The sequence below is a fragment of the Siniperca chuatsi genome, linkage group LG9 (assembly GCF_020085105.1).
Source record: "Siniperca chuatsi isolate FFG_IHB_CAS linkage group LG9, ASM2008510v1, whole genome shotgun sequence".
Lineage (NCBI taxonomy): Eukaryota > Metazoa > Chordata > Actinopteri > Centrarchiformes > Sinipercidae > Siniperca > Siniperca chuatsi.
In genome coordinates this window covers 12,246,503-12,273,371 of record NC_058050.1, presented here as the reverse complement: position 1 = coordinate 12,273,371, position 26,869 = coordinate 12,246,503, and the positions used below count along the sequence as shown (strand labels likewise).

At 42.9% G+C, this 26,869-nt stretch overlaps 1 protein-coding gene across 5 annotated transcripts in view; it reads left to right on the top strand.

Annotated features, from left to right (window-relative positions):
• Positions 1-26,869, top strand: part of LOC122881997 (glutamate receptor ionotropic, NMDA 2D) — a 61,914-nt gene that overhangs the window by 30,240 nt on the left and 4,805 nt on the right. For 3 of the 5 annotated variants that reach the window (XR_006379273.1, XR_006379274.1, XR_006379272.1), the window contains exons 9-16: positions 623-776; positions 1,267-1,392; positions 2,314-2,543; positions 2,898-3,058; positions 5,063-5,132; positions 5,229-5,346; positions 10,149-10,384; positions 11,300-14,945. Coding sequence is in view for 2 of the 5 variants with exons in the window: in XM_044208849.1 (XP_044064784.1) it covers positions 623-776; positions 1,267-1,392; positions 2,314-2,543; positions 2,898-3,058; positions 5,063-5,132; positions 5,229-5,346; positions 10,149-10,384; positions 11,300-14,509 (4,305 nt within the window). In the remaining 3 variants the exon portion in view is untranslated. Of the gene's footprint in view, positions 1-622; positions 777-1,266; positions 1,393-2,313; positions 2,544-2,897; positions 3,059-5,062; positions 5,133-5,228; positions 5,347-10,148; positions 10,385-11,299; positions 20,131-26,869 lie in introns of those variants that run through there. The other 2 variants (XM_044208851.1, XM_044208849.1) reach the window with 2 other exon arrangements.

Below are 26,869 nucleotides of genomic sequence, written 5' to 3'. Positions count from 1 at the left end.
CCAAACGCCAGTTGTCACGGGTTCCAAAACAGTTCCACTGCGATCATTTATAACTTGAGCCTGGGCCAGAGCTGTCTGTCGAATCTATTTTCACATGCAAAAGGCCAAGCGAATTTTGTTTTCTCAAACTAATGTCTGTCTTTTGATCAGATGTTCCAAAGCCTGCCATTCTTTGATCAGGTAATCCAGAGACTTGGCAGAGTCGAGGGGAGGGTGCTTTGCTTTCCGCTTCGCTTCATTTTTCTGCTGATTTGCTCTGAAGAGCGGATGTGCCATGTCTAATGTAGATTAACATTTCACTTGTACAATCAGCAGACACAGCGTTTTTTAGGTTTTTCTAGATGGTGGCAGGGAGTAGATGGGCCTTAGCTCATTTTGTATGCTAAAGAGATGCACAAGAGACACATGTTCAGTATTTGTTCCAGATTGAATCCTTGGCCTTTCTCATGCAGGCACATTTGAGAGTGTACAAAGGGTCAGGGTGCAGAAAAGTCACCATCTCACCTGGAAACAAACCTTGGATGTGGACTGGCTTTGTAGATTGGCTTTGGCTATCTGTAACCGCTACAGGAATTACCCATAATTAGATTTCTCTCTTACCACTGATTCTTGTCCCCTTTAGGTGGTATACAAGCGAGCGGACATGGCCATTGGCTCACTGACTATCAATGAGGAGAGATCGGAGGTCGTAGATTTCTCTGTCCCATTTGTGGAGACGGGGATCAGTGTAATGGTCTCTCGTAGCAACGGAACTGTATCACCATCTGCTTTCTTAGGTAAGAGGCTCTGTTTAGGCGGCAAGCTGATGTACAGAATGTAATCTAATTGTAAAGTGTTGAGTTTGCATAAAAAGCTCAGTCTTCGGCTGCTGGTCCTTACATCTTGATTAACTGTAACTTTTTCTTAGCCGCTCATGTCTTCCCAACTTATAGTTTCACTCTGTCAGCAGTCTCAAGGCTCCAGCGGGAGAACAGTGTTATTGGCCTATAGACTGCTTTGAGATGATTGTAAAAAAAAAAAGAGAGACAGTGTTTATGGACTTCTGGAGAATATGTTTGCTCCAGTGGTTTCTATTTTCACTGCATGCAAGGCTCATCTCTGTATATATAGTACCTAATGCGCCAGGTGTATGAAACTTTCCTGTCCCTTCTATTGATAATAATAATAATACCCCTAATAATTACAATTTAATAATGCAGTACAAAACTGTTTAATAGCTCCTTATGTTATGTGTTTATGTAAATCTTCTTTTGTTTGCGTTCAAAGAGCCCTACAGTCCAGCGGTGTGGGTGATGATGTTCGTCATGTGCCTGACCGTGGTGGCTGTGACCGTCTTCATTTTTGAGTTCTTCAGCCCTGTGGGCTACAACCGCAGTCTCGAGACTGGCAAGAGTGAGTGATGGGTCTAAGCTGTCTGTCTCTCCCAGTCTGATGGATGGGTCTGCATGCAGTCTGTCGCTGTACAGGTCAAATGGTCAATAATTGAACTCCCTCCTGGAATGCGGTTAAAAATTTCAAAGTCAAAATTATTTTTTAGTGTGATAATAAACTTTTTTGTTTTTATTAAATTTTTGTTTTCTTTTTGTCTGATTGGTCAGTTGTCACATTCAAAATGTACATTTTGAATGTGACAACTGACCAATCTGACAAATGTACATTTTGAATGTGCTGCCCTGAATCCTTAAGAGGAAATTATACCTACAGTATGTTGAACTGCATCCAAGTATTCTCGATACTGAAGCAGCCATTTATTATTCAACAGCATAGTTTGTACCCCTATGATATTCAGTATGCCTGATGCCTCGGTCCAATACCCAACCCGACTCGCCTCTTTTACTGCATGATTGCTGTGCTCTACATAATTTTACCTCTCTGTCATCCTCCCATATATCCCTCTCATTCACTCTCTTTCCTTCCTTCCTCCTTTACTCCCGTCGTAGAAAGGCAGGAGTGTTTGAGCCCTTTGAATGGTGATTTGCACCATGTGGTTTAATTATTTGTAAGATCACGTAGCAGCTGAAATGAAAGCTGCCATCCTCGATACGTATAGTCACGGCCTTATGAGCTTTGGTGTCAAAAAGCCTGCTAGGTATTTTCATATATAGTAAACCCATTTTACAGATCATTCAGAGAAGTTTAATTTGAATCGGCTGCTTCATCTGCAGTCAGATGCTATTGAATACACTATTGTGTCGTGTACTGGCTGGATTGCTGTCTAGAAAAAAGTTCATGTTACGACCACTCATTACTCTCAAAAATCCTTGTCCATTTCTCTCTCTTTCTGTCCTATTCTCTCGTCATCATTATGGCCAGAAGCTGGAGGGTCTACTTTTACTATAGGAAAATCTGTATGGCTTTTGTGGGCCATTGTCTTCAACAACTCTGTGCCAGTGGAGAACCCCAGAGGAACCACCAGCAAGATCATGGTGCTCATCTGGGCCTTCTTTGCTGTCATCTTTCTGGCCTCCTACACTGCTAACTTGGCTGCCTTCATGATCCAGGAGGAGTACATTGACACAGTGTCAGGCCTCTCGGACAAGAAGGTACCTCATTGCTTGAATACTGATTAAGCAGGGAAAGCAGACGGAGAATTAAAGTCTTAGAGTGAGCCAAATCCCATGCATTTGAATGTTAAATTGATTAAAGCACAGGAATTTAGAAATGAACAAAATCTCATTTAACATAACTCAATTACCGCAGTTCTTGAATACTTAAAAGACAGTTCTAAATACTACTTTAAGTCCACAGACTGCTTTCTTTTCAAAGATTTGACTGTGCACACAGTGTTGTAAGTTAGTCTGGAAAGTGGACAGAAATAGGTCAGACAGATTGGTGCACAGCCTGGTGTGGCTCATGCCCCTTCCGTCTTCCTCCCTCGCCTCCCTTTGCTCTGCTAGTTTCAGCATCCCGAGGAGCAGTACCCACCTCTGAAGTTTGGCACGGTGCCCAACGGGAGCACAGAAAAAAACATCCGCTCCAACTATCCAGACATGCACCAGTACATGGGCAAATACAACCAGAGAGGAGTGGAGGACGCCATACTGAACCTCAAGACCGGGTCTGTCTGCTAAAACCTGAGTTTATTCATTCCCCCACATATCCTGCTACATCATTGTCTTTCTCCACATCTTGCTTTTTATTTTTCAGTAGCTGAGTTTCCATTCGAGCATGCTTTGCAAAGTATTGTTTTATTAAATTAAGGAAGTTGTTCAAACTTTCCTCAGGCAAGTATAAAATTATATGGTTGTTTGCTTGAGACACAAAAGCTTTTTTCTCGTATAGGCTTATAAGACACTGTACAACTACAATAACAACCAAGATTCTCATGTAACAAATGATTAAGAACAGATCTATACGTTAAAAAAGAAAACTTTTCAAAAGAACAAATTTGCAGAATGAACAGAATTACCCTACTATGAAGGATACAAGATATTCCGTCTTAGTGACCATGCTTTTTAATTACATTTTTTAATGAATTTAACCAAACCAAAATCTGTGGTGATGAAAATACATTTGTCAACTAAATGATGATATAGGCTTGCCATGATTATTAAATAACAATTTAAATATGACATTGGCTTCAGAAAAGTTATATTTCTCCTAGAAAATCCACATCTTCTGCCATTCACATAAGGAACAAGTAAATGTAGTGCCATTAAGAAGACTTTTTGCTGTTGTCTTCTGATGAAACACGATGAAACAAAAAACTCTGACTACTGACCCAATTACAATCAGATCTCGACATTGGTTGGCAATACAATCTCACCGCAAAGTCCATTCTGTAGCTGTTTTGGAGCGATTGTATCACACACTCTTCCTAGAGAAGATAACGTTGCCCGGATTGTCATCGAGTTGTGGATGTTCAAATTGCCATTCCTCTTAGCACTTAAAGGATTTTTTGTCTGCAGTAGGTGTGCTTGAAAGTTGAAATTGAAAGTTTATTCTTTACCTTGGAAACAACAGTTGACAATACAATCTGACCACGAAGTTCATTCTACAAAACCTATTTACTGTATTTCCATCAACCCATCTAATGAAAATGAATATGTATGGTTATTATATTATTTAGTTTTTTTAATATTCTCACTCTACGCACTGGCAGTCCCATCATACACAGTGGCATTCTTTTCAACTCTGACTAACATTTCACATCTTTTGTCAGACTTCCTGCTTTCCTGCACAGATTCTCTCACCTTTACTTTCTCTCTCTCTCTCTCTCTCTCTCTCTCTCTCTCTCCACCTTCACCGCTATCTTCACCCACCCACACAGTGCAAGCAGCATTTCCCTCTTCAGTTTCTAGCAGAATCTCTATCACCCGTCATGTGTTGGATAATCCCAGTTTACTTTATCCTAAGCCTCTGTCATCGTTTCTCCCTCCCCATTGCCTTGACACCACAATTATAACTCAGTGTTAACATGCACAAAAATGAAAAACTTTTGCTTTTTTCTTTTCCTTAGTGCTTATCTTTACCTTCCTGTCACTCCTCATCTGCCCTTTTATCTTACCATTACTCTCTTTTCTCCTTCTCTTCTCTTTTTTGGTCCATTCTTTCCCCTTCCCAGTGTGCTTTCTCGGTGTGTCTGTATTTAAACTTTATAATCCTCATCACTCTCTGGCTCTATCCCATGTCTTTTTCCCCTGAAGTGTGTAAATCTTTCCCCCTCTCTCTCTCTCTCCTTGTCACTGTGCTCTTCGCACCGTATAAATCCCCATCCTCCTCCTCCATTCCACCTCCTCCACCACCTTCCCGCTCCCTCTTACTCACACATCTTTCCCTGATCTCTGCTTTATTTTATTCTCCTTGTGTTTTCACTCTTTCCGCCAAGCCTGCTTTACTATTCCACCCTTCCTCCCTTTTCTTGTTATGATTTAACTTTTCATGCCCTCTCTATCATTCTGTGCGCCTGTCTGTCGTATATTTTTTCACCCCAACTCTATTCCCAGGTACATTGCAGAGATCTACCTTTATACCTCCTCCCCTGCCTCAGCCAGTCTCTCCATCCCTCTGCTCCCTCTCTCCCATTAAATGATGAATGAATTCTCCCTTGATCCCTTTACAGGAAACTGGATGCTTTTATTTATGATGCTGCAGTATTGAACTATATGGCCAGGAAGGACGAAGGTTGTAAGGTGAGGACTAACCCACACAGGCACACACTAGATTCAACATATATGTTTGCCTCTTCGTCAGTTTTTTTAATATCTGCACATTGGCCTTTTTCCAAGGTGATGACCATAGGCTCGGGGAAGGTTTTTGCCACCACAGGCTACGGTATCGCCCTGCACAAAAACTCACGCTGGAAACGTCCTCTTGACCTGGCCCTGCTGCAGCTGGTGGGAGATGGTAAGAACCGTGAGGAGGGGAGGGAAGAGAGGAAAATAATTAGGACAATGCAGGGGCAAAGGGAAGGTTATGGGGAAAATGACAGGATAGAGAAACGAGCGACAGAGTAGCACGGGGGTGGGGGGTGAATGGAGGACACAGGGGGTAGATGAATGAGTGGATGTTGAGTAGTGGATGGGGGGAATATAAGGTGTGAAGAGAGCAATGGCTGTAAGGTGTTTTGATTGTGACAGAGGGAATAATGGTGTGTAGGAGAGGGCTGATGGCGATGGTAAAGAGGTTTGTAGGTCTCTTTATTGGCTACAAGAGAGGAAGGGAAATAAAAAGGGAGGTGGGAGCAAGAGGAATATCATTTGTTAATTTCAAGCATTGCTGAAATGACTTGATTCTGTTGGTGAAAGTGCACATGTCCCTCCTCTGTTTTCACTCCTCTCAATCTATCTCACTTTCAATCTCTTTCCATTTTTTTTACTTGTGTAAGTCAGTGTTGTAAAAAAAAAAAGGATCACCACAACTTGTGCAGTGACAGATTTACACTCATTACAGATTAGTTGAGACTGACACAGAGACTAAAGTGTAAGAAAAAATAACCAAAGAGAAACCTGAAAATACCCTGAACATGAGGTGTGGAAAGGGTGCACTGAAGCAAAAAGAAATAGAGAAAACAGATCAGATAATTGAATAATTGATAGCTATGGGAGCATTATTAGTATGCTGTTTGTCTGCTGCACACACTTGTGTCTAGGATTAATCCATGGGAGGACAGAAAGAATCTGTTTTTAGCAATAGTTGTCAGTACACTAATGCTTGATTGTCATTTTACACAGTCCGCCACACGCATTTATTGTCTCAATTGGATGCTGCTTGTTTGGCTTTTCCTCGTGTTTTAAATCAGCTTTGCTTATGGCGTGGCGGACAAAGCCCTTTAGCTGTTTCTGGCACGCAGACACTTTAGCTGCTTACACACTGATAATGCCAATTTGGTGCCAAGATCTATTAAATAAGACTGGCGTCTGGAGCTGAATAGTTGGACCTGGGAAAGGATGCATGTGTGCATGAAAAACAGAGAGCCCAGACAGCATTAACATGCTATGTCTGATGTTTCTTTTAATTCTTGGTATATGCCCTTGTCCTTGCTTCTGTTCTGTGTAGCAAAAGTCCTTAACATCAGCTGTGTACTAAGGATGGATGTAGTCACTGGGTGGTGTTGAATGCTGAGGGTTGTAGTTGTAGGCAGGCATTATTGGAGTGGATTACTAAGGAAGAGGATTAGTTTGTTTGGATATGGTGGGGGGAATCTCACATTCAGCGTGCCCTCAAAGGCTGCATCTCAACAATCGCCCTGCGGCTCAAGGACTCGGCATTACACCTTCAGCTGGGCTAAATCATGTCACCGTGTTACATCATTATTGTACCAGGTTGTATTGAGTCATATCATTTTACAACTGCATTACAGGATAGAGGGGCACTAGAGAAGTCCGCCACTGCTTTGTAAACCCTGGAGTGTATTGTTCTCCTTGTTGCTGCCTCTGGTGATTCATACCACAGCTTTAAGAGATGGTCCATTGATCTCTCTACAACTTGTTTCCTGATAAAGGAAAAACTGCTGAGTAGCAAGATCTCCTTTTTCCCTCTTATCAGATCCACTTCTATTTTTTGCATAGTATCAGGATTTTGATTCCAAGAATATATTATTCAGTGAGTAGATATTAAAAAAATGTGAGAAGCTGGATTTGCAGCTCTTGGCTGCCAGGGTGTTTTCAGAAATCTTGCAATGAATGCCGAGAGGTTTGTCATGTTGTGATAAAAGCACAGGATTGTACAGGTCATGGTTTACTGCTCAACAACTGTGGAGCTCAGTGTCTCTGGACATGTCTGGCATCATGCCACACATCTGGCACACTGCAAAATGTGAACATGCACGCAGGCACACTTGCACATTTACATATGCACACACGCACATGCACGCACACACATGAAGACACACAAATACAGTTTCCTTTATTAAATAATGTCTTTGTGGTGCATGCCAGCTCTGTGTTTGTAGTGTGCCAGCGCTACCTGACCTGACCTGCCAGGAACGACAGAGGTGGAGTGTGGATTTGACACACCTGTCAGATTTGGCAGGCCTGAGCTGGCTGCGACTGAGAGGTAGAGACAACTGCCATCACAAAGGTCTAAGGGAGGGAAGAAACAGGCGCAGTGAGAAAGAGTCAGATTGTAAAAGAGGGAGACGAAGAAGTAGAAGATGAATCACTAGAAATCAAATGGCAGGAAAGCCAGAAGATGAGACTTAGAGCTTAGAGAAATGATTCAACTGGGGCTTGTGAAGTGGAGGACAGACATCAGACTACCTGTTTATCTGTACCCTTCACTAAGACACTTGCTGTTTTCACATCAGGCTCCTGTTTAGACACACAGCTGCTACTGAAGGTCAATGACACCGATAAATCCTCTTCAATGGTGTTATACTTCGGAGTTAAAAATAACAGACCTTTTTGTCTTGGAATGTATGTGTGTACGAGTGAATCTGAGACAGGGAGTTGTTACCTGAGTCTGCCAGTGGGCTGCAGTAGCACTGTGTCCATCTGTTGCTGTAGCTGGAGGCCATGGCTGATTGGCTAATGATGTTCTACAGGAGACACATTAGCCAGATCACACAGATCACTGAGTCGGCTTCATCTAAGCTATGCAAGCACGGCTAATGATGGCACAAATGAAAAGTTAGAGCTTGAGTTTTCACAGAGCAGTGCAGTGTTGCAAGTGGATGGGTGACTTGTCAGCTTTTAAACCCTGCTTTAGCTGTTTGACTTGAAATGTCAGAGACAGTAAAATGCAACCTTCAGACCTGGTTATTGCAGTGCTGGTCATGCTGCTGTTGCTATTAGTGAAACAGAAAGCTCTCATTACGAGTTCTGTTGGAGAATACACCTCTCTAATTCCATCATGAATCATACACTGCATCTTCTGGCTGTCCATCACTATGGTTACACCAGCAACCCCCGGTAGCCAATCACAGGTTTAGCAGGGCAGCTTGGATTCATTAGGACAGTGAGATCATAAATGAAAAGGCAGGGTAGTGGGTAAAGCGGTCTTGCCTGGTTCCTGGTAGGTTAACAGATGGAATCTTGAATCCCCCAGAGCGTATCACCTTGATGAAGATTCTGACCATCCCTCCCGCACAATTAAATGATTATGATCTGCTCCCTCTGCCTCTGTCTGTCCCTTCCTATCAGTTCTCTCTCTTCACTCTTCACATTTTTCCCTCTTTTTCTCTCCTCTCATCCTCTTCAAGCTGAGGAGTGTTGCCGCTGTTTGTCATAATGACACAATCTCAGCCTCTCATCCTCCATCTCTGCTTCCCTTGTTCCAGCTCCCTCTAACCCTCACGGTCTCTGTGTCTGTCTCATTTCCCCTGACGAGTTCGTGGACAGAGAAAGAATGCTGCTCCCTCTCTCTCTTTGTAAAATATTCTTCCCAACTCTCTCATTACCTCTCTCCATTTCTTCAATGCTTGTTCAACCTATCCAAGCATCTCACTGTTGCTCCTGGTCTCCCTTTCTCCTCCTCTCCTCATTTACTCTGGGTTACAATGTTGAGATTAGGTTGTCGGTGTCATTTTACGTCTCAGTGTTACTTTATTGTTTTAGACTCTCTCTCTGTCTCAGTCTCCTTCCTCTTTGTTACTTTGGACACAGTGCTGCTTTTTTGTATTACTGACCTTTGACCTTGAGGAGTCACCTTGGATAATGGGCAAACAGCAAGCAATACTGTAGACCTGTACTACTGCTTCTAGCCTTTAGCCTTTCTGTCTCCCTGTGTGTTCCTTGTCACTATCTATTGTCCCTAGTCTGTCTATCTATCTATCTATCTATCTATCTATCTATCTATCTATCTATCTATCTATCTATCTATCTATCTATCTATCTATCTATCTATCTATCTATCTATCTATCTATCTATCTCCTTGAAACAACCCCAGGCCTCCCAGCCTTAAAGGGACAGTTCACCCCAAAATCAAAAATATATCTTTAGATTAGATTAGATTCAACTTTATTGTCATTACACACGTACAAGTACAAGGCAATGAAATGTAGTTTAGGTCTAACCAGAAGTGCAATAAGCAAGTGCAGGATATAAAGTGTATGCATAAATGCAGGACAGAGCAGTATTATGAAAATATTTTACAAATGGTACTATGTACAGATGGCATTACTATAAACAGTAGTACACTGATGGATATATACAATAATGAATTGGACTGGGTAGAACAGTAGTGCAATGAATATAAAGTAGTGTAATTTATAGAAATAGTTAACAGTGCAGTAGATAAGTTATTGCAGTATTCAGTACATAGTACTGAAGTGCAAACGAAGTGCAAGCGAAGTGAGCTAGCAGTATTGGTTAGCTATAAACTAATCTCCACAAAATGGGTAGATGCACGCTCTACATCTCTACGGCCAATATCTCCAAAACTCAGTAACTCACACCAAAACAATCTAGATGGATAAATAGCACTAGAGTAATAGAAGAAAAATATGTATTTTGGATTTTGGGGTGAACTGTCCCTTTAATTCTCATCATATCCAACATGATCTCTTCTCTCATCTGTTAACCCCTTTATGTCTTGTCTTGTCCTGTCTTACTTTAATTTCTTTTTTTACTGTGCATTTCAATCCTCCACTTCTCCTCCCTCCATTTTCTCTCCTCTTATCTACTTTTACCCATTTTAACCTAATCCATTTCCCTTTTCCTGCTTCTCATCCTCATCCTTGCCTACCCCCCACCCATCCCCTTTCCAGATGAGATTGAAATGCTGGAGCGCCTCTGGCTGTCTGGTATCTGCCATAATGACAAAATTGAGGTGATGAGCAGTAAACTGGATATTGACAACATGGCCGGGGTCTTCTACATGCTGCTGGTGGCTATGGGCCTCAGTCTGCTGGTGTTTGCCTGGGAGCACTTGGTCTACTGGAAGCTGCGCCACTGCATGGCCACCAGTTCTGGCAAACTGGACTTTCTCCTGGCAATCAGCAGGGTAGGTGTTTTTGTCTGTGTGTTTGTAGTGTTTTTCTGCACTACAGAAGCACACTAAATGTCTTACTGTTTTGCAGGCATTCTGAAAAGTGTTTTAGCTCCTCAAAATTTCATATCCACTTGTCCACTGCTGTCACCCCGTTAAAACAACGTCCTACAATTTAGTGCACTTAAGCTATGCTACACTATAACAGGACAACATGATTGGAACCGAAATGCTGTGAATGTAACCATATGCACACATATGTATAAGCATGTGTGTTCCTGCCTGTGTGTGCCCTTATTTGTTACTGAGTGTGAGTGTTAGAAAGTGTGAGGTCTGAGGTCAATTCAATTCCACTCAGTCAATTCGGGAGATTAATTGAAATTCAATTCTGCTCACACCCTGGATGTCCTGTTCCTTTGACAGTGACAGTGACAGTGACCTTGACAGAACCAGCCCATACCATATGCATGTGATTATTGTAGCTTCACCACTGTGGTTGTAATGTATGCGTTTATGTATGCAATTTCATTAACTAAACAATGCACAACTGTACTATAAATAGGAATGGTAGGTATTTATCTGAAAAATAGCAATCTTGCATTTCTTTTGATAACTGGAACTTATTTGGATTGCTATTTTATGATTTCCATTCTAATCCCCTCCTTTCTTTCTTTCTCCCTCTCTCTGTCTCTCATGTATATACAGTAATGCAATGTCTTTTGTACATGTGTAGCATGATGTCTGCTGCATCTGTATACATCTATGTTGTTACATTTTTTGCCAATATATTCCTTCACTTTTATTTCCAAGGCAACATCTAATTAATTTAATTTTTCATTCCAGGGAATACTGTTTATTCTATTTCATTTCATGTTATTCTGCGAATAAACTCTGACTCTGTGTTTCTGATTTGTGCTCTCTTTTTCTCAGGGCATGTATAGCTGCTGTAGCTTTGAAGATGAAACAGCGCCAGGTGGAGCTAAATCTTTGCCTACTCATCACCACAGTACAATGGTTACAGTCCCATCCCAGCCACATGTTGTCCCAACATCTATGACCAACCCAGCCATTGTCATGGCGCAACAGCAGCCACCACCGCAACAGCAGCAACCGCAGCCCGTCTACAAAACACCTCTACCGGGCTCTCCTCCCACCGTGGTGCATTCTGGGACAGCACTGGGTCCCTCCAACACCCCCATTGCTGGTGCACCCCTCCCTTGCTCCACCTTCCTGCCCCGGCCAGACCGCAGACTGGCTGTGGTGGATCGATGGAGGCTGCCCAAATCTGCTACAGCCACCAACCCAATGGCTGTAAGGGGGGCCATCACTGACATGGGACCCTTTGCACAGAAAGTCCCACCAAACTGGGCTTCAACTACTGGAGGGGGTGGGGGACTTGATGGTTATAAGAGGTACTATGGTCCCATTGACCCTGAGGGACTGGGGCCCTGCATGGAGCAGCAGGCAGGGTCCCAGACCCCCAAGACTATGCCCAGGGGCCACCCCCAACCCCCTCCAGCTAGTGTGGCCTTCTACTCAGAGAAGGGCATGGACCACGGGGTGGGGAAGAGGGTGGTGGGAGGTGGCAGCGGAGGTCAGGGGAAAGGGGCCATTAAACCTCTGGGCACTCCCAGACTGCCTCCTAAGAGTCAGGCTCCTCTGCCTCCTACACCTCCGCTGCCACACCCCTCTCCCCCTCTCCCCTCATCCTTCTGGAGGAAGCGCAGGCCCAAAAAGCCCAAAGAGCCTGGAGGGCCACTATATGAGAACATTCTACCCCTGGGGCGGAGGGGAGGAGCACGAGATGGAGTGAGGGAGGGAGGAGGGAGGAGGGCACGCCCCCTCTCTCCCCCGCTCTCACTTCCTGTGCCAGTTCCCCTCAGCCCCTCTTACACCCCTCCTTCTCCCTCTGCATCCTTGCACTATACGTCCTCGTTCTCTTCGTCGACCACCTCATCCACATCCACGTCCTCATCTGCCTCATCTTCTCGCTCCACCTCTCCCACCTACTCTTACAGCTCCTCCAGGAGCACACGAGACAGGACTGGAGGAATAGATGGAGAGGATGATGATGATGATGAGGAGCTGACGGAAGAGTCAAGCCTCCTCCTTGGCAGGGGGAGGGAGAGGGAACGCTCAATCATCCGGCCTCGTTCCTTCAGCCACGGGCGCCTGCCACCACCCATACCCCCCAGGAAACCACGCACATCCTGGGGTGATAGAGAAAGGGAAAGAGAGAGGGAGAGAGGGGGAAGCCAATTGTCTCAGCTCCAAGAGTGGTGGGCAAGCTGGAGTGAGAGAGAGAGGAGTGGAGCTGGTGGAGATGCTGAGAGGCAAAAAAGGGAAAAGAAGAGGAGAAAAGAGAAGGAGAAAGAGAAGAAGAAGAAGAAAAAGAATAAAAAGAGGAAAAAGAGGGAAGAAAGGGAAAGAGAGCGAGAGCGAGAAAGGAAGCGGCGAAAGGTGAAAAAGAAGAAGAAGAAGGCGCTGAAGACAAAGAAAAGAAAGAAATCAACTGGGGGAAGACGCTCTGAGCCAGAGGAGGGAGATGTAGAGCCAGAGAGGGAAGGAGAGGCAGAAGGAGAGAGGGAAGGAGGAATACAAGACTTCTCTTCCTTCTCTGCCCAGTATCGGAGCACATTTGGGGAGAAGGGGCGGGATTCATGGGAAGGAGAGAGGGAGAGAGGTAGGAGAGAAGGAGGAGACGAGGGCAATGATAGGGAACAGGAGGATGGCAGCAGAAGCAGGGAGAGGCGTCCCAAAACCTCACGTCCTCATTCCAGACATCATACCCCCAATAAGCGCTATCCTAACCTCAACAAACTCCCTGCATCAGTCAAATTTTGGGTGAATGGAAAAGGTGATGATTCTAATACTCCTCCAACATCCCTCCACCCACTCCTTCCATCCTCCAAGCGGAGAAGAAGTGGAGGGATTGACAGAGAAGACAGTGGTAGACTCGGAGAGCGGCGTCCTTTGTTAATGCATTATGAAAAAGAGAAAGCACAGACAAGAGAAGGGCTGTCCTTCCATGAGTGGGACTCTGAGGATGACGAGGATGATGATGATGATGAGGAAGAGGAAGAGAGGGAGAGAGTGAGGGAGCGGGGGGAGGAGAGAGGAAGGAGAGCAGGTAGGGGGGCAGTGTCTGAGTCAGAGAGGGACAGGGCCAGGGCAGAGGACAGTTATTCAGATGAGGGCTCGTCAGGGGAGTTCGGACGTTTTGAAAGATACTGGGAAGGAGGTGCAGGGGGGAGCAGCACTGGAATAGGGGGCATAGGTGGAGGAGGCTGGTTTTTTGGCACCTACCCCTCCAGAGAGAAAGGGGGCAGTATCAACAGTCGGGATGATTCCTTACTAGGAACTCGGGCAGAGGGATGGATTGGTGCTGATTTCTGGGGTTCAGGGCCAGGAGTAGGTTGGGGATCAGGGGGAGGGAGTGGAGGGCTTGGCTCGCAGTGGCCGCCACCCCCCGCAGCCTTCCCTCCTCCTAGAAGATACTGGTCTATGGACAAGATCCCTGTGAAGGGAGAGAAAAAGTGGAAGAGTGGAGGAGGGAAGAGCAAGGGGCGAGCTAGGGACAGAGGGGAAGAAGCAGGAAGGGCCACCATTTGTTCCTGTAGCCTTTACCCTCAACCCCATCCTTACCCACATCCCCACAGCCGCTCGCACACCTCCCACTCCAAGAGAGGAGCCACAGCACTTTCCCATAGCCAGGAAGAGCTTCTCCCCCACTGCCACAGCTTCAGCGGGGTTTCTCGCCCCAAGCCTCTGCCCCCCAAACCAGATCCCAATCAGGCCAAATCAGGCAGCCAATCTAACCTCAGCCTCAGCACACAACCCACAGACCATCCACCACAGCCCTCACCGTCGCCAACCCAGCAGCCGTCCATGTCTCCCACCTCCCTCCCGATGCCCATCCCGCCTCCGCCCTCCTCATCCTCCGTCTCACCACCAGCAGGGGTAGGGATGGCAGGCCAGAGCCAGGCTCAGGCTTCGGCCAGTGCCAAACTCCAGTATCAGAGACTGCGCTCGGTGCCACAGCCACGGAGGTTCTACTCCCCCCACCTGCCACTCAAAGCCAAGAGCCTGTGCTCACGCCGAGGGTCGGCCCACTTCTCCAGCCTGGAGAGCGAGGTATGACAGGGGGAGAAGAGAGAGGGAGACGTGGGAGCGAGCACCACTGCTAGTGAGAACCATGGTGCCATGGCAGCTGGAGCCAGGGATGACACCAGAGATATGGCTGCCTTGGTGACCATAGGTAATCAGTTAGCAACCATCACTGCGGGAACTAATATGGACAGTTGTTCTACTGCTAACACTACTCTGTGTGAGAGCAACACTACCGCCACCCGCTCCATTGTACGCGTTCTAGTGAAGGCGACAGTGAGACGCCACACCAGGGTGAGTTACATCCGTTTGGATGGTTCCCATGACGACGAGAGTGAAGGCGAGCCTGCATCACCGGGGACTGCAGCTCCTGAACTTCTTCTCCGCTCAGAATTGAGCTTTGTGATGTCATCTTCGGTTTTCCTCCCCTCCCCGAGTCACAACTATGGATAAGAGCAGTCTCCAACCTGTGAGTAATGATGTCATATTTGTACACACAAACACACACATGCACGAGCACACACAGACACACACAGATATGTTGTATGCTCAAAACGTCTCCCTCCCTCTGGCTTTGAGAACACACCTCGGTGGGATGTGGAGAGACCCACCCTCTCCCAAAAGAGACCAGTGTTTGGTCTATAGACTCTGGCTCCCTGTCATCATTGGCTGTTGGCTTTTGAACTGGATTGGTGGACTGCTTCTTGGTGTTGGGGAGACTGCCTCCTCTTCTTCCCTTTTGTAAATCAGTTGATATGAAAAGCAATGCAGTCAGCTCTCTCATGCACTCCCTGATCACCTTTCACTGGGCAGTGAGGACAGTGCTATTTATTTGCCCACAGTGACCTCATGACACCATCAGACCCATCTAGCTCTACCCCAGGACCATCTACGTGATGTCATGTTTTACTAGAAACCCTTTTAACCAATCAGATTGAACAGGAACCACTTCTCCTCCTCCCTGTTGGAGTTTGTCATGTCACCTCTGGTGCAACCAGAGCTCGAACACAGTTGAATATCAAAGTATTTGAACAACAAACTGAACTTTAAAAGAGAAATAACAATAAGAACAAAAAAGACATGTAGCAGATTTTCTTTTATGTCTGTCTTTTCTTTTCTTTCTTACTCAGACTTTTCTCCCCATACCCTCTTTTTTATTCTATCAATATATTTCTCTCACTGTGTTAGTGTTTTAATAAAGAGGAGGCTGGATGTGGCTAGTGTTGGAAGTGGGAATGATTCAATAGCAGTACCAAATTTCCACTCAAGAGCTTTTAAGCAAGATTGGTTTTCAAGTAATTTGTTTTCATAGATAAAGCCCCAGCTTTTCTTTCCACATGTGAACAACGCATAATTCACCATCATGTAAGTGGATCAAGGGGATGATTGGTGCAATATCTGTAATTGGCACTAGATGGCTGCATAATATTCAAATAACTGTTGGAGACAATTGTGCAAGAGGCTTCTGGTAAGTTTAATAATTATAGCTACATGATGCAGTGCAAGGGGTGTGCAGCTATGAACTTTATTATTTTTATGAAAGTGGCCAGTCAGGATTTATTCAGAGGAAGTAAGGGGAATTGAAACCAAGTGCAGTGTATTGTAAAAGCTCTCTTAGGATATTATTGTCTTTCACTACTATACTGTACCTTGGCAGAGTTTGTAGATGATGGATTATATGAAGCACAATTCTTCATTGTATATTTCAGACATGCATGCCACAGTTGTAACTGCACAATCTACAGGTAACATATTTTGCTGAAATATGTGGACAACTATTCACTTGATGTTAATTCATGTTGCTATTATGGACAATAAAATTCACTGTAATCAAGGTTCAAATAACAAAGTACCACAGATACTTGTGCTGAGGAAATTATCTTGTACTTTGGCTATTTCCTTTCAGCAAATAAGACTGAACAATATACTGTGAATGTTCCCATTTGAGGTGCATATACAATAGCTGAGACTTCACTGAATGCAGTCAGTAATAACTCCTGTTATCCAGATTATCAGATGACTGTTTGACTTTGAGCAATATTCCCACCTTCAATGTGACAAGGATGCAATGGCACATCTGTTTGCATCTGAGACATTGTAATTGTTTTTCCTCTAGTTTAAAATGAGACCATTTGTTTCAGCCAGAGTCAGATGTTCCACATCTTCAATGATTTTCTTAAATGGTAAGATAGGTTTCATCTAATTTGGTCAGATGTGATTGTAATAAATGAGTTAAAGTCCACAGCACCTGGCTCTGTCTGACCAATATGAATACGAAATGCTATGTGTTCAAGAGAGAGTAGTGAACTGTAGCATTGTACCTTCTGTGAGCTGTGCCAAAAGCCATCTACTGTGTAAACTGTGGCAATGTTGCCAACATTGCAATGCATACACTCTCCATTTTCACAAGGTCAACATATCCACCTCATTTCTCACACTAAGACCAGCCACAGCCCAGCTCTTCTTCTATTGTAGTTGAATGTAGCTTTGACATGATGTAGCAAAAGAACACCTACTTTTAGACTTTGTAGCTTTTTGGATGCTGTTGATAATGGCTAGAAGGGGGGGGGGGGACCTCACCCATGTGAGGGACTGTGCATTGTGTTTGTGCATGTCGTCACAGATCGAAGGGTTAGTCGACCTTCTCAATTCCCCTTTTAACTCCTTTGCCTTTCAATGAGGGCAGACTGTACCTTTTATCTGCACATGGATTGCTTTTTTTCTAGGTCTGTGTGGGGCAATTTTTAAAACAATCTCTTTGTTTTTAGAGAAATGCTTTTGTCGTTTCCCATCTTTGAAAGCCCCAGAATCATTGCATGTTTTTCTGAATGAAATCTCAAAGATTTGTGATGGGAAGGTTGTGTAGTTCAATTGTAGCAAATGCTTAGGACCCAGGGCAGCCACCTTTCAGTGAGGTAGTAAGCTCGCTCTACTCTGCACCCCAACAGTGGAAACCACGGCAACAGTTTGACTGCTTCCTGTGTAGTAGAACACAGTCATTTTCAACCAATCAACAGGGCTTAAACCTGGTATATCATTGAGCATCATTGATTTCTATTGAGGCGCTAATACTTAAGTCTGTGACTGCATGAACAGAAGTGACTTTTAAAAACCCTCTGGCTTATTTTGTTTTATTTATTTAATTTTATGCTGAGAAAAAAGAATATATTAAAATATACTATGTTTTTGAGAATGTACCATGTTATACTGTGATTTAACTGAGATATTTTATTGTATTCAATTATCATTTGAATTCTATCATTTATCTATAAAGAAATATATATGTACAAATAAATATATACATATATATACATACAGGTATATATATATATTAGTTAAGTTTGGTATATTTGGAGGAAGTGTTAGATGAAATAGTTTTAAATGTTTTAGCTTTGTAGAGATTCTAGACACTGAAATCATTTTTCGAATTTCGATTCCTCCTATATGACTGTGAAGACATTAGTGCCTGTGACAAAAAAGACAAGTAAAAGTCTAAACTCTCTATTCATCTGTATCTACTATAGCTATCAGTCTGTCACTCCTCTCGTACTACCTAACATTAATTTTTGATGCTCGCTTTTACACATCAGTATGTTTCTTTAGCACAGTCTGCTGTCTCTTTTGCTTTCTCCTTCTCTCCTCTACAGTTCTTTCTCCTGGTTTTCATTAACAAGCTATGAAAATTCTCCACCTCTCCTCTTTTAAAGTTTTATCATATGGTGATCACATCTCTTTGTTAATTAACCCATCCATTGACCTTTGCTTTTTTTCTTTGATCGCTTCCTTTTTAAATCAGCTCATTCCTCTGTCTGTCTCTCACTTAGCAAAAAACAGAGACCAGTAGATACTGTGTTCTTGCTCCTTTTGACTGATTGTTGATGATGATCAATTAATTGATTGATGAAATAATTAATGAACAATGTTACTATTACTGATGTGACTGAAGTGTGTATCTGACGACCATGCCACTGTAGCAAGTCTGGGCTGTACCACACCACCAGCGAGCAAATGAGGCCACAGTTGCTATGGTGTTGCCATGGCATTTTCATGGCGTTGCCATGGTGTCCTCTGCACCGCCACCACCTGGTGCCTGCTGGGTAATATAGTATAATGTCCTTCACTTTCCCCAAAGCACTGGTCAAAGATCTGCTATGCTCCCCTCTGCTCAGTCCTGACCTTAATCAGTGGGAAGTGAAATATTTAAAAGCTCACTTTGGAGTGCTGAGGGGCAACATGGTTGTGACGTGTCTGCTGGCCATGCTGATCTAGACTGGACTGGTTTGGCTTGAAGTGGCAATGATAAAGTGTTAATATCATGTTGATCACCCAATCTTTAAATCATCAGTTTGTGCTGCAATGCATTTTATCCTAAATATCACTTCATATCACTGATGGCCTCAAACCAGTCAGGACAGAAGTGTGTTTTTGTGTCTGTACTTGTGTATTTGTGTGCGTTTTATGTTGAGAGGGTACATACCCTACATGTATGTGTATTGCATGTGCACTAATCATGTGTAAAAACCCACTGCAGCATGATTCTGTAGTGCTCTCCTTCGCTCTCCCTCTGTTTTTCCCTACCCGCTATTTCTGAAAAACACATACACACACTTTGCTGTGCATGCATATTTAACACACAATGCGCACATCACTCAGCCAATGATCCTCATCTTCCTCTAGCCCTCACTAAGCTGCAATCTAAAGCATCGCCTCAAGTAGTCTGATCATCACACACAGGCACACGTGTGGCCTCACAAACACTCACACACAATGCACACCATGCACACACTCTAGCTACTCTAATTTCTAGAATCCTCTTGAGTCTTTTGTGTAAAATTTGGTTCAGAGATTTGGTTACCTGAGGAAGTTAAGTATATTCACAACGATTGTCCTGCTTGTTCTGAGCTATCTGTCTCTTGGGTTTGATGTATAGTCCTGCACTCTGCTTTGCACTGTTCTGCCTGTTCTGATCCATCAGTTCCTGTTTAGAGTAGTCAGGTTCAATTTGTTTTATTTTGGTGACTTGTTCCTCTTTTGATTTACCTTGTTGTCCTAATCTGCTTTGATTTATCAGATTTACTGTCTGGCCAAATGTTATGCACTGAACAGTCCAGTCCAGCTTAGCGCAGTGTGCTCCAGACTAGTCTAGCGCCGGAGTTTGTAAGAGATCCTGGTGCAGCCTCAAGCTCATCCCCTCTCTGTATTGGCCCTTTACCTGGGAAGCAATACGTGTGGTGCTCCAGAATTCAAACAGGGTCTTCATTGGCTGCATCGGCCATGAATTATATCAAGGAAATACAGGAGAGCCACACGTTGTACTTACCAGGTCTAGGGTCTGCATGTTGCACCATGAAAAGCTTCTCCTACCACAGTGACAGGGCACATATACCCACAGAAACCAGTGTGTGTGTGTTTTCAGCAATGTACAAGGCCCAGTTCTGCTCTAGTAACCTCGCCAACACTATAGGCCTACTTACGGGTTGCTAAGGTGGGTTGCTAGTAGGGTGATGTTGCTCCTAGCCCAGACTGGTCTGGTCTATGCCCTAATTTAAATGTGTTAGTTTATTTGACATTGTCTGTCTGGGGTGGGGCTGGAGGGTCAGTGCTGCACTTACTTCCTGAGAATTGCTTCATAAAATATGATTCTCTTTAATTAATGCCAGTGGTGCTGTGTTTCCTTCCAATTCTCTTGTCACAATTGCGTTTATAAATAAGGGGCTTTGAGATTGTGTTTGTGCAGTGTGGGTGTGTGTGAGTGTGTATTTTTTTCTCTTGTGACAGTATTTTCCATACAAGCTATTACCCAGTCAGAACTCTTTCAAAGTAAATTTATGGAGAGCTCAAAGAGTAGTTTCTTTGGCATTCTGACAGGCAGTCCTCTGCCAAAGAGTGTGTGTGCGTATTTGTGTGCATGTGTGTGCGTGCATGCTTGCTTGCATATATTTCTCAGAGGTTTCTCGGTTCTTGTCAGACTTTTGCTTTGATCTGGCCAGAGCTGACCTAACATAATCCACTTCTTTCACCCTCAAAGAGAGCAACACACCTAACACTCTGCCTCAACTCTCAACCTCTGCCAACAGCGGCCAAGTCAGAGCCACCTGACCAACTCTATTTTCTACTACAACAAACAGATGTGTTTTTGCTGATCAGAACAGAATTTTAAACTGACCTGACCCTGATGCAGCTTTCTGGGAAGTCATCCATAGACCCGTGTTGAATGATATTTGCATTGATAGCTTTTTTCATTTTTTTTTTGTGTTTGTTTGTTTTTTTGTTTTTTTAACCTTCATGAACAGAATTCATTATATCAGGAATAGAGTCAAATAGGGTTGCAAACACAGAAAGATATTTAAAACTGAATTTTAAATAATTTTAACTTTCATTGTCCTTTGTGGAAAATCTCTTATCTGGCTCTCAAAGCTATTTTTAAATTTATTCACAAATACAACTTGTTTCTTTAAAATGCTGCTCAACCAAGCATGGCAAAACATCTAAACAGTACCTGACACATGATATTCTGCAAGAGTGTTGATGGGGATATTAAATATGTTTTGTTCTGCTCCCCGTGTGCCTGCGATCTGCTAATTAGCTATGCTTTGTCAGTGTGATGGGCTAATGGCTAATTGCATTGTGAGGCCTCTGTGTGTACATGCAGTAATGACTTAACGCTCTAATAAGATTGAGTTACAGGCAGTTGGATCATGGTGTCCCCAAACACTGATCTGAGGTCAGTGTTATGCTTTTCCCCCTAATGGCTATGATGGGAGAGTGGAGGGGATAAACTGATCCTTGATCTCCCATGTGGGATTTCTATCACTCGCATTGTGTTCTGTCATTTATCTTAGAGCTAGGTACAGTTAGATTCCAGCAGTGATGTAGTTTGCTTTTGAGTGTTTTTATGGACATCAAATAAAGAAATGCAATTTTTATTTGATTAAATATGCATTGTATCTAGTGAATGCTGCCCAGCTATGCTTTTATCTTGAACTTGTAAAATATGTATGGTCTGGATTGGTCAGTTGATAAATATCTGCACTAAACACAGTTATCTATCTCTGTTAAACTCTTGCCTTCTCCCACCTGCTCCATTCTTTCTCCCTTCATCTCCCTTCTCCCTCCCTGCTACAGCAGCTCCCAGTCCTCAGTCACTTCTGTTCCAACTCCATGTTCACACACATACACAGGCATACACACACACACACTCATGAACAGTGTGTGGGAATGGAAGTAGTGTGCGTCCCTGCTGAGGTGCAGCAGATTGATCCTGTACTGATCTACCACCGGGTCCCTGGGGATCTGTAACGCATGTCTGCAGTGCAGGGCTTAACACTTTCTATTACTCTCTTTCTGTCTTTGTCTCTCTATCATTCTTTCTCTCTCTAGCGATACTAGAGTTGTCTCTTGCTATGCAGTGCAGTGGCCCTTACGCTCCCACACCTCTCACCCTCCGTCTCTCTGTTTTGATTTTCTTTTGATTCTATTTCCTCTGACTGACTGTCATTTCATTTATTCTCTGCTGTACTGGTGATCCCTTCCTTAAAATCATTCTGTCCCCCCTATGGATTACCCTTTCTACTACATTTTATTGATAATTTCTCTATTGCTTCTTTCACTACCCTTTTGCTGACACTTGTCTTTTTTATACACAATACATGTATTTTTGTAGAAATATCTATATATCAATATCTGATGAATAACTAAATCTGTGTATATCTACACAACCAGGCCATAATCAGCTATTTAACATTTCACATTTTCAATGTACGCCTTCTGCGACCCAATCCTCCATAGGAGTCTGGGGAGAATTACAACCAGGAGAAATTTTTAGAAACGTAACAGCTAAACTGACCATTTTAAAGCATTTTGAAACAAAAATCCTAGATGATTTAAGTAATAATAATATGTATTTTTAAAATTCTACTGATGAAAAGATACCTTACTCTAATGAGTCTTATAACCCAGTACTACTTGAAAACTCCTGTGCCTTAATAAAAAGCATCCCAATATTCCACATCTGACAAGGGTCTGACAAGACATTGTCCATCTTGATATCAGGACATTGAGACCTGAACAAATCCTCAAACTGTTTGGTCTTTTAAATGTAGATGTAGACAATATATTGCCAAGTAAACAAAGTCTAATATTTTATTGTATTCTGTCATGGTTTTCAAAAAGGTGTCTATTCTCACTCACCTCCTGTAAGTCACCTGTGCCTGCCTGCCCTGTCTTCACCTTCCTTCTCTCCCTGAATCATCTGAAGCAAATATGAGCTTGTCAGTGACTGTGTATCTATTGATCAATATAAGGTTGCCAAAAATGGTAATGATAGACTTTTACTTCATTGTATTCTATCATAGTTTCCAAAAATCACACTATTCTCACTAACTCCTCCAAGTCACCTGTGCCTGCCCTTTCTCCAGCTTCCTTCACGTCTTCTCTCTCCCTCTCTGTCCACTGAGTCCACAAGAGTCAATATGAGATTATTTGGTAAAATAATGTTCATATATGAACAGCATGGATCTACATGATTTCATGACAGATAGCTGTAGGTGAATGTAGGCTGTTGCCTTCTAAAGCTTTAAGTTTAAAGGTTTTATTGATAAATTTTTTATATAATATTTTTTTTAAAATAATACAGCCACAGAGCTTTTAGAAGATGCGGAATAAAAGTAGGTTCATGGTTATTGTCATGACGTCAAACACATGTCAAACAGCCAATGCGCCGGGGTTCGTGGCTAGACCGATACTAGTTTTGTCCAGACTGCGAATTTCTCGCGAGAGCTTGAGACACTCCTGGAAGCTCACATCAGCTGTTTACTTCTATTAGTAGAGTGTAGACCCCACTCACCCCAGTGTCACTTCGTTGTTCAGCTTACAAAAATAAGGTCACAGATTATGTAACCTATGTTTCGCAGTCTCGACAAAACTAGTATCCGGTCTAGCCTTGATTCTCTCTCCTTTGAACCCAGATTTGAAACGTCAGTGCGTTCTCGTTAATTTCGTTTGAGGTTCACTGTTGCGCTGGAAATGAATGTCGATTGGTGCCAAATTTTATGCACATTATAAGAGTGTAAAAATTGTCGTAAGCAATACATTATTTGGGAGACAATTTGATACTTTCTCTTGAGAGGTACTTGTACCCCCCCCAAAGTGTATTGTGATTACGCCTCAGTTACACACACTATACTCACACACGTACAGTACATGTGGAAGGAGAGCGCTGTTTCTCTTTCATCATGTGTGCAGTGCCGCAGGGTTCTACAACTCATCGGCTTGATCTCTGAAGTTGAAAGAAAAACACCCAAGCACCCTTTCATCTCACGCTTTTTTTTCCCCAGCTACACAGCCAACCTCTCGCTTTTTCCATTTTCACATGAGCCACGCTGGACCACGACCAGGGACAAATGAGCTCATACCACACTGTTTATTTGTGTGTTTACGTGTGTGTGTGTGTGTGTGTGTGTGTGTGTGTGTGTGTGTGTGTGTGTGAAAGAGAGAGAATATGTGTGAATATGTGTGTCTTTTGTTTCTGTTGCATGTGTGTCTTTATGTTAGCGTGTTTGCATGCTTTTTATCATTCCAAGCAGCAGCAGTTGTAACAGTCTGTGGTCATTTGATTAGTTGTAATGGTAATGAACACAGAGTATATTTACACAATAATGCAAATACCATTTTAAATGCAGATTTGTCCTCTTAATTTGGTTCACCAGATCTCTAACAGATCTAAAACAGAGGAAAGCAGCAAATACATCTGAGTATCTGGACCCAGAGAATATTTGGCATTTTTGCTTGAAAAATTAAGTAAATGATCTTTTATCAAAATAGTTGCTGAATTATCAGTTCAGCTCTAATGTAGGTATCTGTTCTGTATACTTTATTTCTATGTAATATTGGTATTTTGTCTCTATTGTTAGAGTGTGAAGTGGAAAGAATGGATAGCTTTGTGTGCTAATGGTCCTTAAGATAGAGCGGTAACATCAACAGAAACATGAGTTTGCTGTATGCTGCGGCCAATATGTTTGAAGCAACATTACCACCACATCTAGGACACAATAATTATTCATACTACATCCTTGTTTGCCTCTGTGTGTGTGTGTGTGTTTGTGTGTGAGTGCCTGTGGGTGTGCGTGTGCGTGTGTAATGCCACCTACCCAAAGGGAATTCATCCTAGAAAACTGGGATGAAGATTAAGATATCCTCAGACATTACCTTGTTCTTCCCTTGTCTCATTATCCAATCGCCCCTCTTACCCTGAATCTACTGCCCTCCTGCTTTCATCCTTCCCCTTGAGCACATTTTGTTCACAACCTTCTCTTCCTGCCTGCAGCAGTAAGAAAGGTTTTGCAGCCTACAGCTGAGGCTTTGAGATCTTGTTAGTATTTTGCACATACTGTGAATAGTAATACGTTTCAGCTCACATGTCTGTTTTGCTCATGTTAGTAGGTGATCTATTGGCTTGGCCACGGTCCCAAACTCATTATACTAAAGGCCTCAAACTCCTCAGTTGGTGCAGGATCTGCCAAACACAAATATTTTATTTATCTAGATAAAAAATAATGAATGTACAGATATTACCAAATTCTGTTGTTTCTTAAATGGACATAAACATATATGAAATAATAAAATATTGATATGGTACTTGTTTAACACGGCTATAATCAATATTTTAATATTAATAATGGATCACATGACTACTTGTATGTGAAAAGGAGGGTCACTCGTAGTAATGAACTCACAGAGAACGATCGACTGCAGTTACCCTCATCTCTATGGAGCTTTTTAGTGTCTTTCAGCTCATTGTTTCCGCTGCACACAAGTGATTGCAGTTTTAAAGTTTCCCTCAAAACAGATCAAAAACATTTATCAGGCATATCCTTTTACACAGTGTGCCAGGTTATACAAGCAAACAGCAGAATTTACATTTTCCCACACACACTGTACAGTATATAAACAAATACAGTTTGAAACCATAGTAAGAGGCAAGCCATCTACCAGAACAACATACTAGAAGATAGTGGTACTAAAGAAAATGGGAAAGTATGCAATGGGTTATTGACCCATGGGCCATAAACATAATTCCTGACACTAAACTGGTGTAATGTATAAGAGTTGTAAAGACACCATAACCAGTGAAAGGCCGAACAAAACAATGTAATATTAAATAGATTAATTAGGTCTCAGACCACTTTCTAAGATGTTTGTGTGTCCCTCCTGAGCCATCCACAAACCAAAATCCATGACTTTATCTGATAGATTTGATTTAATTTACACAACTGTCTCTCATTTGTCCGTATGGTTTTCCATTTTAGCAGTATTTGTTGTTGCAGTGAGAGGCAGGTCAGCAGTAAAATAAATATAGAGAGCAGGCTTATTTGCTTCAGTACTAAGAGTTTGTAGGCCATGTTGATGGGACCTAGTTGCCTGCCAAATGTCTCATCTGACTGGCGTGGAGGTTTGTTGCTCTCTTCCAAAAACAGAGCGAACCACTCTTCATTAAAAAAGCAAATAGAAGCACACCCCAACAGAAAACCAATACAAGCAAACAGAGCCAGTTCGTTCTGAAGAGACAAATTTAACAGGCAGATATGATTACCTCAGACACCACTTCTCCCCTGATTCCACAAACAACAGTTAGGCAAGTCAATTTACCTTAATTTCATTGGAGGAGAAAGCCAGCCAGCCAGCCAAGTTGAAGCCGGTGCTTGATGCGAGTGAGCGATCGTTAGACTATAATGGATGCGTGTAATTGGTGAAGTGCTGATTGCTCCCCCCAAAAAAGATTCCATCGGAGGAAAATTTTCTGTTTCATTAAGCCATGGTCAGAAATAATAAGATAGCCATCTGTAGACTGAGAGAGAAAAAGACAGGGGGGCTGAGGTATGATCAGAAATGGTAGCAACAGCTTCCAGTACTGTCATATAATAGTGATTATTGTAAAGATGGTAATAACTAAGAGACAGATTGGGGTTTTTGGAGGGTGTCTTTTTCATTGGTCTATTCTCTTTTTTTCTTTTTTTCTGTTGTGAAATGACATCTATATATTTCCTTTTATCTTCATTTCTAGCTGTGTTTTATATCATTTTCATATTGCTGGCTGAATCGGTATGTTTTTCATTCTGCCGTGTGTGTATGTCTTCTTGGTTTACAGCCTTAATGTATCATTGACTGGCTGCACACCAACACGCTTTTATGGCCCGGGATCAAACACTGTAAAGCATGCTCCGATAGGCATGCAAACGCACACTGATACAGACACTTTAGAACCACAAGTGCTTACTCATCACATCGCATGCAGGGGAAGCGTGTGAGCCATTTATGTGCATTGTTTTTCAATTCCCTGATTACTGAGGCATGGTCTACAGCTCATATTTTTGTGCCCCTTTCTCTCTCACTATG